Genomic DNA, 15,356 nt, shown 5'->3' with positions numbered 1-15,356 from the left:
TGCCTTTCTGTATGTTTAAATTAAAAAGAAAAAAATAATAAAGCACTGAGTTGTAATAACTAAGAACTCCTTGGCAGAGCTGCCCCAGGGCAGCTCTGGGGTTCGCTGCCTCTCCAGCTTGTGTGTTCCATCCACAGGGCCTCTCTATGTCATCGTCGAATACGCCTCGAAAGGCAACCTCCGGGAATATCTCCGCGCCCGGAGGCCCCCCGGGATGGAGTATTCCTATGACATCAACCGCGTTCCCGAGGAGCAGATGGCCTTCAAGGACTTGGTGTCGTGCACCTACCAGCTGGCCCGGGGCATGGAGTACTTGGCTTCCCAGAAAGTGAGTCCTTCCCCTCGGCTGGATGGATTCCAGTGAAAAATGTCTGAAGAAAACAGGCCATTTGGACGTGCTCATTTGCCGAATCAAGCCCTGGCCTGTCTTGTACAACCTGGAAAATATGTCTTGCATTATTCACACTGGGGTTTGATGAACTCCTTAACAGCCAGAGTTGCATCATAGACCTGTAGCAGCGCCACGGAGTTGAGCAGAGAAGGTGCCTCTTCTCAGAGACGGGCTGGCTGGCACCCTTTGGGGAACCAGCTTTGCAGGTGGACGGCAGTGGGGTTAGGGGGAGCTGCCTTTGATGCTGATGCTCTTTTGGCTTTGTTTTGTGGTTCTTGAGTCTCTGGATGTGGACTTCAGATGTCATCTCTGTGGTTTTGAGTTTGAAATGATGTTAAAGATTCTAGGAATGGAGATCAAATGATGGGGTGTTTTGGTAACATCGAGTGCCAGGTATTCTCTGGATTTATTTTGTCTCATTTCGCGAGGTGACCCTCTGCGGTTAAAAGTTGGCTGGGTCCCCTGAGGTGAATCACTTGCATTCCGAGCATGCAGCACGCAGTTGGAACTTGAAACATCTGAGTTATTCTGAAAGCAGTTAGACGGGTGCCCAGATGTCCCCTGGGGCAGTTTGGATTGGCCCCAGATGCCCTTCCCTGGCCCACAGTTCGGGGAAGGTCCACAGCTTCTTCCTTGGGCAGGAGTGGGTCAGTTCTTATCTGCTCTGGAGTATCATGAAACACCAGTAATTCCTCTCGTCCCCAAAGAAGTAAGAGCCTCTGGTGGGTGTGGACCCTCTGTCCCCCCGCTGGATCTTTGCCATGACGGTCATTGACGGGGCACAGTTGCCACTGTCACGTCACACCATGTAGCGATTCAGGAAGGGCCCCGCTCCACCTCGGCCCCTGCTGTCTGTAGCCAGGTGGGAACACAGCCAGAGTTACCACGTGTTCTGGGGTTTTTTTCTTAGCAAGAGTCCAGAGTTGAAGATTTTTCAAAAAGAAATTTTTTGTCCTGTAAAATCTCCCAACGTATAGATTTTAGGAAACCACAACAGAGTGGAGTTGTGCGTGTGTGTACGTGTGTGTGCAGCAGACTTTGCCAGCTGACGAGTCAGACAATCAGATCCAGAATGTGGGACATTTGACAAGACACTGAGTCAAAATGTCAGAGTCACAAAAGATTGGGGAAAAAAAAATCCCGCAGAGAGGGTTCCAGATGAAAAGAGGCTTAAGAGTCATGATAACTAAATGTACATGTGTGATCCTGGACTAGGTCCCTGTTCTGGGCGGGAGGTAGGGGGACAGCTTTTGTAAAAACCGTTTATGAGCATTTAAAATGTGTATATGGACTGTATATTAGATAATGTGACTGTTACAGTGTTAAATTTGGGGGCAGTGATAAAGGTCTTGTGTTAAGGTAGGAGCTACCTGCTAATGAAGTCTGCAACTCATTTTTAAATGGTTCAGCCACAAAAAGTGCGTGTGTGTGTGTGAGAGAGAGAGAGAGTGTGTGGGGAGTCTGGGTATAGAGAGAAAGAGAGAGCAAGGAAGCCTAAGAATTGAATCTGGCAGACATGGATATCCATTGTTCTATTTTACCTTTTCTGTAACTTGGAACAATTGCTAAGTAAAACCCTGGGAAGACATCCTGCCTGCAGGCTGCCTGGTCTGACCCTCTGGTCCTTGTTGCTCTGTCTTCCTGCTTTGGTGTGGATGAGGGAAGATTTTGGGGGCTCAGCAGGGAGCTGCTCCTGATAAAAGTGGTAGAAGGCTGGCCTGGTGCTTTTATTAATCCTTCAGCAAATATGCCTGAGTGTTCCTGATTCGGATGCCTGGTGCACTGGGTCAGGCTCCCTGTGAGGTGACCGGAATGGATGCCATCCTCGGCCTCTTGGAGCAGGCACTGTGGGGGACAGCAGGGGAAATCAACAATAAGCGTGGGCATAAAAATAAGCATGTGAAAGGCCGAGAATTGTGCTGTGGAGGAAGCCCCTGGCGTGGGGGCAGGAATGGGGGTGGTGGGGGGACTCGGGAGGTTTGGGGACCAAAGGTGATGGCTGAGCCTTCCCGCAGAGGGACAAGCTGTGTGGAGGCAGGCCCTGCTTATTCAGAAGCTGAAAGCCCCAGGCAAGACTTGGCTCTTGGCTCTGGGGAAGCCTCCAAGGGGCTGCTGCTGCTGCTGCTGCTAAGTCACTTCATTTGTGTCTGACTCTGTGCGACCCCATAGACAGCAGCCCACCAGGCTCCTCTGTCCCTGGGATTCTCCAGGCAAGAATAATGGTGTGGGTTGCCATTTCCTTCTCCCCTCAAAGGGGCAGTGATTTGGATCAGGTTTGCAGTATAAAGCCGGCTACTTGTGACCATGGTTTTGGCTGAGGCTTATTGGCTCTGACAGATACCAGAGAAGTAGATTGGTTTGGGATATATTTTGCCATCAGGACAGTTAATGGATTGAGTAGATACAGGAGGGAGAGGAAGAGGGACCAAGGATGACTGCTGGATTTCCACCTTGAGAAACTGGACAGCGGTGTGATGGTGGAAGATGGGAGGGGCAGGGGCGGTGGCAGGAATTGATTCCCGTGGGAAACCCCAGGTGCATTTCCAGTATGTCCGAGGGTCATTCAAGGGCAGATGTCCGCCAGAAGGCTGCAGGCTGCAGCTCAGCTCTGGGGGACTAGGTGAGACACTGGAGCCAGTGGAGAAGGTATAGGTTCAGGGCACGGGAATGCATGAGTTCAGCTTGGGCAGGGAGGTTGGGGAGAGTCAGAAACAAAAGCTTGGAGTCAAACCCTGAGAAACCTCTCAAATCCAGAGATTGACTTAAAGCACAGGAAAAGACAGAGGAGACACCCTCAGAGGAGGAGGAGGAGGAAACCCAGAATGTGGTTCAGAGGTCCAGCGAGGAGTCTCGGGAAGGCAGAAGGAGAAGGAAGATGGTTGAGTCCCGCCCCACCACCCTCACCCGCATCGCACCCTAGCCCTGAGGATCAGAGCCTTCCTGCTTTGCTGTGTGGTGTGGTAGAGAGAGAACTGAGGATCAGATGAACTCTGCAAAATGGGGAAAAGAATACATTTTAGAATGACCAACTGAAAGTACTCTTATTAGTAGTATTGTAATAATAATCATACTACTAATCACTACCACTTTTTGAGATCTTAATGTCTACCAGGCCTGGGGCAAACATTTTACATACAGTATTGTCCTTAACCCCAGAATAACTCAGAAACTGGTGTGTTTATAATCCCTGTCCTGTGGGTATAGATGCTGGGGGCTGTTAGAAAACTCCAGGAAACCTTTGAGCCCAGGGGTGTGTGCGTCACTGTGCTCATTTCTGAGATGGGGACTCGTCAGTTCAGAGAATAAAGAGGCTGGCCCCAGGCCTGGCCTTTTGGTTTTCTGCTCAGCTATCTTGCTATCAGGTATTCCTGCCGCTCTGGACCAAGAAGAGGACCACTGGAGAGGCATTTGGGAGTTGAAATAAAAAAGAACTCAGGAGGAGTGTGTAAAGAATTCTGTGTGTGTGTGTCTCAGGTGTATATGAAAAAGACCAAGAAGATGAGAAGAAATGCCCTGTTTTGGGGCTTCGTTTGCCAACCCAGGGTGGAATAGAGGGGACAGAGTCCTGTTTCCTAAGGCTTTGCATTCGTGTTTCCAAATTTCTTTGCCAAAGGCCACCTGTAATTAAGGACCTAGAACAGGCTTGAGCAGGTTCTAGATGAGGGTCTTAACAATGGTACCCTGAGTGGAACCTGCCTCTAAAACTGGAGGGCTTATTTTGGGTAGTGGAAAATGGAGAAGCAGGGGACAGGTCAGACCTTAGCTCTGCCACATGGATTCTGTCCCGGTGGAGGGCAATGCGTTTGTTAGAGACCCTCCTGAGGAACTGTTGGCTGTGACATCTGGCTCATTACTGATGTACTGTAATTAGAAATTCAGCTCAATGGACATTGACGGGGTCAGGCTCTGTGCTGGGAGTGTAGAGATGAACCTGCAGTCCTGCGCTTAAGCTGGAGACACTGGAGATGGACAAGTTAAGAGATACTGTGAGGTGTACGGTAATACAGTGGGTGATGTGGTATTGGAGCCTTATCCCAGTTATGCAAGCCTTTCTATTTTTAGTGCAAAGTACACTAATTTTTGTTTTTTATAAAATCTTAAGGACAGTTCAGCCTCCAAGGTGTTTAACTTGAACAGCTGTTTTTGTTTTTGCTGGTTTGGGGTTTGTTTGTATGTTTTAAGCTTAGCTTCCTCATCTTTAAAATGGCTATGATAACACCCAGCTCGTAAGTTACCTTGGAAATTTAATGTGATCTGCTGTGCAGAGGCACCCAGTACACTGTCAGGCTCAGAGAGGTATTAGTCTTCCTAGGGACCTGTTGACCTTCGTTTATTTAAAAAAAACAAAATGGAATACCAAATATTCCAGAGAGCTCTAGTTACAGAAAATGGCCAGCTCTTTGCACTGGAGAACAACTCAAATTTCTGCAGATGATGGAAATTTGGCTTGACATTGATTATTTTCTTTTTCTTGGATATTGGTTCCAAGTCTCTTCTTGTTCAGTCCAGAGGGTGGGCTTTGGTGTTTCCCAGCCCCCTGGGACGCAGGACGCAGGTGATGGATTCTGACTTTCACAGTGAAAATGGAGGTCGCCATCATGGTGCCTCGGAGTTGAGGCCTTATGTGTGGTCGGAGCCCCGTGCACAGGGAGCCAGATTCTTCTGACCGCACGGCTTGCCAAACGCACAGAGTCTTGTCGGCGGGGAGCACACCGCCGGGAGAGTCTGGCCCAGGACTTGGAAGTTCCATTTGAAGAGGCCTCCAAAACCAGGAACCCGGCCCGCCCTGACCGGATCCCCAGGCGGCTTCTGGGAGCTCTCACGTTTCCTGCTTCCATTCTGGCCGGGCACAGGCAGCATGTGGGCTTTTCCTGCTTTCCCTTCAATGACCTTAGCCCATCCAGGGGGCCACAGAAGCGGACACAAACAAGGAATAGCTGGAGGGTGGGCAGAAAAAGATTATTCCTAATTCATTCTTCAGGGAGAGTTTGGCTTGCTCCCTTTTTTAATGGCCTGTTTCTTATAGTAGCTATTAAAATCAGCCCCATCTCACCCATATCAGAGGGGTTGCTCGGAGTCTCTCCTTCATATAATAGTTTGCCTTTGCCCAGAAACTGTGTAAAAGGCTTTTTTAGGGATGTTTGTTTACTTCTGTCTACCTTACATTTCCAAAAATAGGAGGTGATGATTTGGGACCCCAGTTACTATGTATCCTGATGAAATTTTGGTGTATTAAAGTACAACTAAAATGCTTTCAACAGCTTACAAAAGCATATCATTTGCAGAAAGGAAATGTAGAAGTTATAAGAACTAGAGCTTTCTGAGACTGAAGAGGTCGCATCAGAACCATGAATCGGCTGCCCTCTGATAAGCATCTCAGCGCCTGGCCCCTGTGTGTGTGGCAGACATAGGCTGGGCCCTGTGTGGGGTCCAGGTGTTGGGTGAGAACTGGACAGAGAATTCGGATAGACAGGCAGTGATTTTGATATAAGCCCCAAACAGATGTGACCAGCTCCGTCAGAAACAAAATTTGAGGGAAACAGAAAAAAAGATGCAATAGGGCTAAGTCTGGAAGCAGAGACTGTCGTGCAGACATTGTGGCCTCTGGTGGGGGACGGGGGTTGGGCAGTGATGAGACCCCGGACTCAGCAGGTGGCAGTGGGAATGGAGCTGGGTGGACAAATTGGAGAGGCATTTGGGAGTTGAAATGAAAAAGAACTCGGGAGGAGTGTGTAAAGAATTCTGGTGTGTGTATCACAGGTGTCTATGAAAAAGACCAAGAAGATGAGAGTAGAGACCTTGAAGTTAAGGTGCCAAAGGGATGGGGCAATGTCCTGTAGCCTGATAAAAGAGAGAATCTGGATCCCGGGAGAGAGGTCAGGATAGAGATAAGAATTTGAAGATCTTTCCTATGTATCTAAGAATGGGAGCCATGAGGATATATGGAAATATACAAAATTAATGGGGCAGGTCCTCTGTTTTGAGGGAGAGAGGAGTTAAGCCAAGGAATCTTAAGGGGTGGGGAGAGAGGAGAAGAGTGAGCCAAAAGAAGGGATGGGGTGGAACTCAGCAGGGGGACAGCCTCGAAAGTGAGCAAGAAAACAGGGTCCTGAACTGCAGAGAGGGAAGCAGTGCATTTGAGTCTTCACAGTGTGAAGGATGCCAATCAGCTGAAGTTAAACAGGCACGTGGTTTCTTATCTACCTTTGCTCCTTGAAACAGTAGGGGCATTAGTCTTTAATTAGAAAAGAAACACCAGTTTTTTACTTCAGCTGTATTTTCTGTCTACATTATAAAAGGTGCCTGTGTTACCTTTTTATCCTTGTAGCATTTTGAAACAAGTTTTTTTTTTTTTCAGTGCATTCATCGAGATTTAGCTGCCAGAAATGTTTTGGTAACAGAAAACAACGTGATGAAAATAGCTGACTTTGGACTGGCCAGAGACATCAACAATATAGACTATTACAAAAAGACCACAAATGTGAGTCCATGGTGATGATATGGTGGCAGAGGGTTGGAGGGGTGGCACGGAGCGTTCCAGGTGAAAGCTAATGTTCAGAACCAGAACAACCGATGCCTTTTTACTCCCGCTGGTTTGCGTTACTCCTTACAAACTTCTCAATAAGCAAATTCAGGCTTAACTCTTACTAAGTTAAGACTCTCTTAGTAAATGTGAACCAGTCTTATATACTGAGTAATCAGCCTCTAGGATCTTCATAAGGCTCCTCATCTGGAAATTCCCTAGCAAAGATTGGAGCTTGTGAGTTTCTGGGTTAATTTTCACCTAGAAATGGGCCAGGGTGTGTCAACGTGCTGGGGAAGATGTATGATCACAGGAAACGACCCTTTATCAGCATGTCCGTATCTGTGCATCTCCCACACTCTGCACAGTCAGTCCCTTTGGAGTGTATTTTTTTCCGCTAATGACTCTCCAGCAAAAACCATTAGAGTGTCAGCTCTTAAAATAAACAGGGCACAGCCCGGTTGGGGCTGCTAAAGTAAACCGGTTTTAGTATATTGGATTTTACATTTCTTCCACGCTTGCAGGGCCGACTTCCGGTCAAGTGGATGGCTCCCGAAGCCCTTTTCGACAGAGTGTACACCCATCAGAGTGATGTGTGAGTAACTCCCTTGTCTCTGCCTTCTCCCTGGGGTTGACTTGCAGAAATCTTATCCGTTCCTTGCCTTCTTTCCTTCTTTGGTGCCTGCTGCATTTCACACAGGCAGAGAAGGTGCAGGAGCCAGCCTTAGAAAGGACGGATTTTCTGCTAGGCTGGTAACCAATGCTCTGTTACTAATCTGCCTGGCTTCAAAGCATACGGGAGGTGGAACCACTAACCTGCTCCTGCCAGAGCGGAAGCTCCCCCCTTGAACTTACTCACGAATGTGCAAGTACAAAGCTGCTGTCTAATTTGCCAAGCTGTTGGCATGTTCTTCGCGCTCTTCAACTTTTCCTTCTGGAGAGCGGTTTGTCATATTTCCCCATCCTAGGTTTGTCCTTACAGGGGGAGGCTGGTTGGGATGAGATCCACTCAGGGGATCTCCACAGAGCCTACTCCCTGTTTATCCTTTGAAAAGTGTCCAACCTCGTTTTTGCAGCCTTGATAACATTACAGCAATAGAGTGAAAACTCTACAGTATTTCAATTATGATACACTTAAAAATACTATCAGGGCTAGGCTCCAAGCGGTATTTTAGAATTCTCACTTTGGAAATCTGGTGGAAAGATGTTCCCATTGTGGGAAATTGGGTGAGCGGTCCAGAGGATCGCACTGTTCTATTTTTGTAAGTTCCTGTGAATCTATAATTATTCCGAAAGTTAAAAAGGCAGTTGAGCTACTCTTGTGAGGGTGGGAGGTTTTCTGGGGCAGACATGGAGCCCGTGCCATGGCCACTGGTTCTCTTCAGCAGTCCTAGAAGGAGAGCCTTATGGTTTCCAGTTTTGCAGTGAGCTGCTTCTCTTGCTGTATACAAAACTGAAGTCAGTTTCATTTCTGAAATTCACCCTAATAGAATCAGTGATGGTGTGTTTCCAGCTTAGAAGCTCATGTTGATAACACTGCATAAAGACGAAGAGTTTTATTTGGAAGTGGTGGAAGGAGGAAGAAAGAACCAAATCTCCATCCTTTGTTTCCCCTTCCCACCCTCCCGAAAGAGTGATGGTTTACCATCACTTATCTGTTGTCTGCTGATGGAATATTCCATCAGAATATCTCCTCATCATAATCTGGGGATGCTTTCTGGGGGCAGGAAGGGGCAGGTTGGATGAACTGCAGGAGGGCCCCAGTCTTTTGTCTTTGAATGTAAGAAGTGCAGGGGAGTTTGTTTTCTTAACTGGGTGTGTTTAGGTTTCTGTGATTCAGATGGGTTACTAATGCTGTTTTCTCCCCTCTTTGCAGCTGGTCCTTCGGGGTGTTAATGTGGGAGATCTTCACGTTAGGGGGCTCGCCCTACCCAGGGATTCCCGTGGAGGAACTTTTTAAGCTGCTTAAGGAAGGCCATAGGATGGACAAGCCAGCAAACTGCACCAACGAACTGTAAGGGCTGTTATCTCTCCTGATGCCCTAGGAGACCTGCCACACCGCTAACGCTTCTCCTGGCTGGTTCGGTTTCCTAAGGCCCCCAGGTTTCTAAATATGTCCTGAGAAAAAGAATTGCTGAGACTTCCTGGGCTCAATCCCAGAACTGAGAGAGAGAGTTCCATGGACAGGCCTGACTGTCCAAAAGAAAGAGCATCCTTCTGAGGTGGTATGGAGTGAGCTTTATACCACTGAGGTGTTGGGTGCTTGGCGGAGGGCTCCCAGCTTTCCACAGTGAGCCCCACAATTATCTTCCTGGGCCGCTGTGCTGTCCTTACTGTTCTTCAGAGTAAAAGGAAGATACATCAAGCCTTCCCTCATACACAGACTTGAGACCCATGTGGCTGCCTCCATTTCTCATGAGTGGTCTGTGGCCTCTGCACTGTTTTATAGAGAGTGGGTGCTTCTGCAGCCTCTTTGTGACCATTGCTATTATAGATGGATTTCAACCACAGCCCTCAGGGTGAATGAACTAGTGTCTTCTTACCTATATTTTACCCATATTTCAGTGCAGAGGATTAAAAATTTGTCCAGGTGCTAATATAGTGTGACTATTAATCCTGATCTGACTATAAAACTGGTTTCAAGCAAAACCTACCCTGTACTTTAAGTGGAATTACTTGTGTTGGTGACAAGCGTCTTGTGTAGTAAAATCAGTGCTTTGAAAAGGAGTCTCTCCTCCCAGCTCCCAGTGTCAACTAAGAAGAGGGATTGTTCCAGAGACTGTGGTCGCTTGGGTATTGTTTCATGGGGATCTTATAGCAATAATCCCATGAGTGCGTTTGAGTGCACAGTGGGCGTCAGATGAATGGTCACGTTTTATCGTATATTATATAAAGGCATTTATTGTGCTCCTTGTCATTCCTGTGGCTTTTTCTACTATAGCGGTTCTGTCAAAACCCATCGTCAAGATAAGGCCTGGGAGCCTAGGCCTGTCCAGGAGTTAATCAGGAAGTGAGGGCATAGCTCAGTGACGACAGATTAATTCATAAGAACCTTGCCTTAATGTTGTGCTTTTCAAATTTTTCAAAACTGAGGAACCTTTGTCCAGAGTGTCAGGCAGATAACAGTAGAGCAGCTTTGGTCCTGGCAGGGGCGTGTGGGGAGGGAAGACTGGATTCCCACCCGCCCCTACCTGGCTCTTCCCACAGTGTCCGGAAGTGTGGAAATGTGATGCCCTGTTATAAGTCACTGCCACGGGGATATGGGAAGTCAACCAGGAAAACAGATAGAAGTGTCTTTTTGGGCTTTTGGCCATACCGCATGGCTTGTGAGATCTCAGTTCCCCGGTTAGGGATTGAACCCCAGTCCTTGGTGGTGAAAGCGCCGAGTCCTAACCACTGGACCACCAGGGAATTCCCAGAAGTGTCTTTTTTGATGGTGTAGATACTGTCCTAAAGAATTTTGGATAAAGTGATGTTTTTGTAAATCAAAGTGCCTTTCAGAAGAACTAAGCAGTGCCTCTTTTGGCAGAGTGGATCACCACCTCCTAATTCAGTTGCTAGAGAAGTTCTGATACATTTTCATAATTGAGGACATCTCTCCATATTGACTGTTAAGAGTGGCTTATAGCCACACCCCCTAGTCCTCAGGGAATTAACTCACCAAGGAAATCCATCTCTTCCAGGTATATGATGATGAGAGACTGCTGGCATGCGGTACCCTCACAGAGACCCACCTTCAAGCAGTTGGTAGAAGACTTGGATCGAATTCTCACACTCACAACCAACGAGGTAAGAGCCTCCTTCCAGAAGCCAAGGGTCCTTGCTGGGGGACTCCCGTGCAGCTTTTGAAATGCAGCCTCCCCAGTGGGAGTCTGGGGAACAGTTTATCATTATTCCAGGGCTCGGATAGACTGAAACCATGTTCCTCCCAAACCCTGACTTTTCTTGGAACTTCATCTTAAGAGTTCCGACTCACAAAACCAGACACAGAGGGCCCCACCTGAGGCTGCCCCTCACAGACACCCTGCATGTCTGTGGTGGGTCCACGGTGTGTGTGTGTAGGAAGATGGGGAGGGGAAAAAAATGTCCAAAACTGCAGCATTTGGATTTGAGTGGGAAGGAGCTGGGGTTTCTGTGCTGGTTGGATTCCTTGCCCTGCTCATTAGTGTGAGGGCTGCTGTTCATTACTCTGAGGGCTGCTGATGGTCCGTTACCAAAGAACTTGCCAGGATGAAGTGAAGTTGTGCCATTCCAGCTTCTATATATCGCAGGACATAGGCCTACATGGCGCTGTGTGGTCATAGTGTAAACATACACAGAGTCACTCCTTTAGTGAGTGACTTACAGGATTTTTAAGTGAAAACTTTTGATAAAATATGTGTTTTCTATCAAATAGTTATAACCTGTAACAACAAAAGAAACTCTCCTCTGTCACTCGCTCAGCCGTGTCCGAGGCTATGTCACCATGCAGAGAGAGTGATCTTTGGTTGTGGAAAGAGTGACGTGAGCAGGAAGGGTGATAAACCCATCAAAGCCAGAAAAACCCACAACAGAGAGAAATAGTGAATGAATTAGAGATATTTAATGAGGATACAGAACAGTGTTCCTCCAGACAGGGGGAGAAAACCCCCGCAATTGTCTTAATCACAAAAGAAAAGGTTAAAAGGGAAAGGATACATTTATTTTAAAATAATGTATTTAATAGTTTCAGATTGATTTCTTTTAATAATTAAATGTTGTGATTTGAAGCCTTAAGCCAGCAATATTATCTGTGCGTCTGACTGTGGCTGATAAAGGGAGAGATTGCATTTAAATGAATACAGCTGACCTTCAGAAGTTGAAAGGAAAGGAACAGTTCAAGGGGGAAAAAAAAAAACATAACCAACTTTCTTCTCCTGCCAAAATTGTTGTTTCTAGTATAAGTTCCTTTAACCCTAGACTTGGAATCCACTGATATCCCTAGGTTTTTTTTTCCCTATCAGATCTGCACTTTTATGGCTTCAGTTAGAAACTGAAAAAGCACTAAAGTTCCATTTTCATGATCCTGTGTCCATGCTGTATGCCATTTATTTATATATTTACATTAAAGTGGGCCTGTTTTCACCCTGAAATTTACATCTAGCATCCTAAAATTTAAAAAAGAAAGTAGAATGCCATATTGTCTAACGGATATAAAAATCGAAGTTCTTTCCTTCTGAAAATCATTACCACATGCTGGAGAAAAATGGTTCCATTTAGGACAAAATTTCATTTTTTATCATTGTAAGCAAAAAAGTTCTCTTTTGATGTGGTGGGTGTGTTTGTTTCCAGTCGTGTGGTTCATGCTGATGTTGTTGGAGCTGACACATCCCCCTTTCTTGGATGGAGACTCTTTTTCTTGCCAAACCTGGTGATGAATTATAGGGGTGGTTTGGGGTTGTGTTTTTTTTTTTTTTTTCCTGTCTGTTAAAATGTATAGTTGCCAACATTCTGTGGGCCCTTCTCTGATAACACCAAGGCTGGTTGTGCTGTGGTCTACACTTTTTGTCCCCTTCTCAGCAAACCATGTATCATGGTATACTCCTTGGCTTTTGGGGGTGTGAGCAGAAGCACCCCGACATGCTCGCCTAGATGAGGCAGTGAGGCCGAGTAGTGCCCCAGTTTAAAAATCTTTTCATGGTTTGCAGACCTTTTATGTCACGGGCCAGACAGTCAGTATTTGCAGCGTCATGGGCCTCTTTGTGGATCTCTGTAGCAACAGACACAGACAATATGTAAATGAATAAATAAATGTGTCTACGTTCAGATAAAACTGGATGAACCCTAAAATTTAAATTTTAGGACATTTTACACAGTTTAATACCATGAGATGTTATTCTTCTTTTGATTTTTTTTTTCTTTGTCCCAACCATTTCATAATGTTAAAAGCCATTCTTAGCTCACAGGCCGCACAAGAGCAGGTAGAGGATTTTCACCCTGTTTTAAGTCAAAGGAAATATTATCTGGGGGCCATTGGGTGGGTTTTCTGACAGCAACACCAGTAAGTTCTTCAGGGAGCAGAAGAGCCCTTTTTGAATTTCAAACCTGCAAAACTTTGAAATGTGACCTGCGTTTTCCTAACCTGTTCTTTTGCTGTCCATTATGGATGTAACACACATGAGTCTATCCAAGCCTTTTTTGAACCTGTTTACATTTTCAACTCAGAGAGCTTCTGAGAGGAATGAATTGCATCTGTGAAATTACCCGCTGAATGAAGACATATTCCCCTTAAATTATCCTAGAAGCTACAATAGTGAAATGTAATTCGTGACATAAATATTCAGGGTCTCAGCGCTAGAAAGAGGTTCCGAACTTCCACAGCTTCTTACATCTTCCCCATTTTGCTAGGCATGGATTTGAACCATGTGGTCTGTCAATGAGTCCTGGGGTCTGTGCCCATCGAGGTGACCACTCAGCTGGGTATTAGGGTTCCCCACTTGGCAGTAGTTTGTAACTATCGAAGGGTAACCTAGAGGAGATGAAGTCGGGGTCTCAAGGTAGTCTTTGCGGGAGCTAGGCTGGATGGGTCTCTCCCTGCTGGGGGCGCCTCTATCCTGTCCCGACTCCCATATCAACATCCCAAGAGCCTGTGTTTGAAATAAAACGTCTCTCTTCCCTTCTTTCAGGAATACTTGGACCTCAGTCAGCCTCTCGAACCGTATTCACCTTGTTATCCTGACCCGAGATGAAATAAAACGTCTCTCTTCCCTTCTTTCAGGAATACTTGGACCTCAGTCAGCTTCTTGAACAGTATTCACCTAGTTACCCTGACACAAGGAGTTCTTGCTCTTCGGGAGATGATTCTGTTTTCTCTCCGGACCCCATGCCTTACGAACCCTGCCTTCCTCAGTATCCACATAGAAACGGCAGTGTTAAAACATGAATGGGCCTGTCCCCCTGTCCCCGAACAGGGTGGCGTCAGGAACTTAGCTGTACTGAGCAGGGGGGGCCTTGCCTCCAGGAGCCTGTTGTCTTGGCTTGTATATATGGATCAGAGGAGTAAATATTTGGAAAAGTGATCGGCACACGTGTAAAGAATTTATCCAGTTGGAGACTTGTAATCTTCACCAGGAGAATAAGAAGGTTGTGGGGGCAATGGACTGCCATGGGCCACCACACGCTTGTGACCCAGTGTGGGTACTGGCTGTGGACCAGCCGGACTTGAGGCAAACACCCGTTCTGCCTGCCTTGTGAATTTTGTAATAATTGGAGAAAATATATGTCAGCGCACACTTATAGAGCACAATTGCAGTATATAGGTGCTGGATGTATGTAAATATATTCAAATTATGTATAAATATATATTATATATTTACAAGGAATTATTTTTTGTATTGATTTTAAATGGATGTCCCAGCACACCTAGAAAATTGGTCTCTCTCTCTTTTTTTAAAAAATAGCTATTTGCTAAATGCTGTTTCTTACACAGAATTTCTTAATTTTCACCGAGCAGAGGTGGAAAAGTACTTTTGCTTTCAGGGAAAAATGATATGACATTAATTTATTAATGAATTGGTAATATACAAAACAAGTGTTTATTTTTTTTTCTTTTTTTTGGTAATTTAAGTGGCATTTCTATGCAGGCAGTGCACCAGACTAGTTAATCTCTTGCTTGAACTTAACTAGTTACCAGATCCTTTGAAAAGAGAAATATTTACAAAATATGACTAACTTGGGGGAAGTGAAGTTTTGGTTTATTTGTATTTCAACTCTGCTGTCAGATGATTGTTCTTTAACCACCTAACTGCCCGCATTAAAAGAGCCCATTGATGAGAAGGTGTGTTGTTTTGGTGCAGCTTGGTCATTGGGCCCATGAACCTTTCACTGGGCTTCCCAAGACAAACGGTACCAGCGTTCTCTTAAAAAGATGCCTTAATCCATTCCTCAAAGGAGGAACTCTCATCGAGATGCTAATAGAATGTTCTGTCCAGCCTCTGGCCTTCTGCCCACCTCCCCGCCAAGTTGCACATTGATCAGATTAGCCTGTATTCTCTTTGGCGAATCTTCATCACGGCTTCCAGATTCACTGGCAACAGAGAGGTCTCTTAGAATAACCTTCACGCCCCGTCGCAGAAAATGGAAACACTGAGTTGCTCTGCTGATAGTCTGGGGGGTCCCTCCATCTTTTTAAGGGATCGCTTCCGCCTCCTCTGGCAGGACCTCACCGGAAGATCCCGCCCGATGCCAACGTCATGTTGCTGCCATGGTGTTCGTTCTGTATGGACGTGTTGTGTTTTGCTTTCAAAACACCTTCTCACTCTGCTCTGGCTGTGCGACATGAATGCGGATGACACTGATTTTTAACGTGTTATGAAATTGGAGAAAGTATTTAATAAAACCTGTTAATTTTTATACTGACAATAAAAATGTTTCTACAGATATTAATGTTAACAAGACAAAATAAATGTCATGCGGCTTATTTTT

The 15,356-nt window shown here is 45.9% G+C and overlaps 1 protein-coding gene across 8 annotated transcripts in view; it reads left to right on the top strand.

The window, feature by feature from the left end:
* The window catches only part of FGFR2 (fibroblast growth factor receptor 2), a 104,163-nt gene extending 89,455 nt beyond the window's left edge, over positions 1–14,708 (top strand). For 6 of the 8 annotated variants that reach the window (XM_055424514.2, XM_088842382.1, XM_088842381.1 and 3 more), the window contains 6 exons: positions 138–328; positions 6,750–6,872; positions 7,439–7,509; positions 8,791–8,928; positions 10,598–10,703; positions 13,651–14,708. In XM_055424514.2, coding sequence (XP_055280489.1) covers positions 138–328; positions 6,750–6,872; positions 7,439–7,509; positions 8,791–8,928; positions 10,598–10,703; positions 13,651–13,815 — 794 coding nt within the window. In that variant the 3' untranslated portion in view covers positions 13,816–14,708. Of the gene's footprint in view, positions 1–137; positions 329–6,749; positions 6,873–7,438; positions 7,510–8,790; positions 8,929–10,597; positions 10,704–13,558 lie in introns of all 8 variants that reach the window. The other 2 variants (XM_088842384.1, XM_088842380.1) reach the window with 1 other exon arrangement.
* The last annotated feature ends 648 nt before the right edge of the window (positions 14,709–15,356 follow it).

Source organism: Moschus berezovskii, chromosome 12, assembly GCF_049115385.1.
Source record: "Moschus berezovskii isolate FMDL1 chromosome 12, NW_MosBer_1.0, whole genome shotgun sequence".
Classification (NCBI taxonomy): domain Eukaryota; kingdom Metazoa; phylum Chordata; class Mammalia; order Artiodactyla; family Moschidae; genus Moschus; species Moschus berezovskii.
The sequence above is the reverse complement of the archived record's forward strand: the minus strand, read 5'-3'. Positions and strand labels throughout refer to the sequence as shown.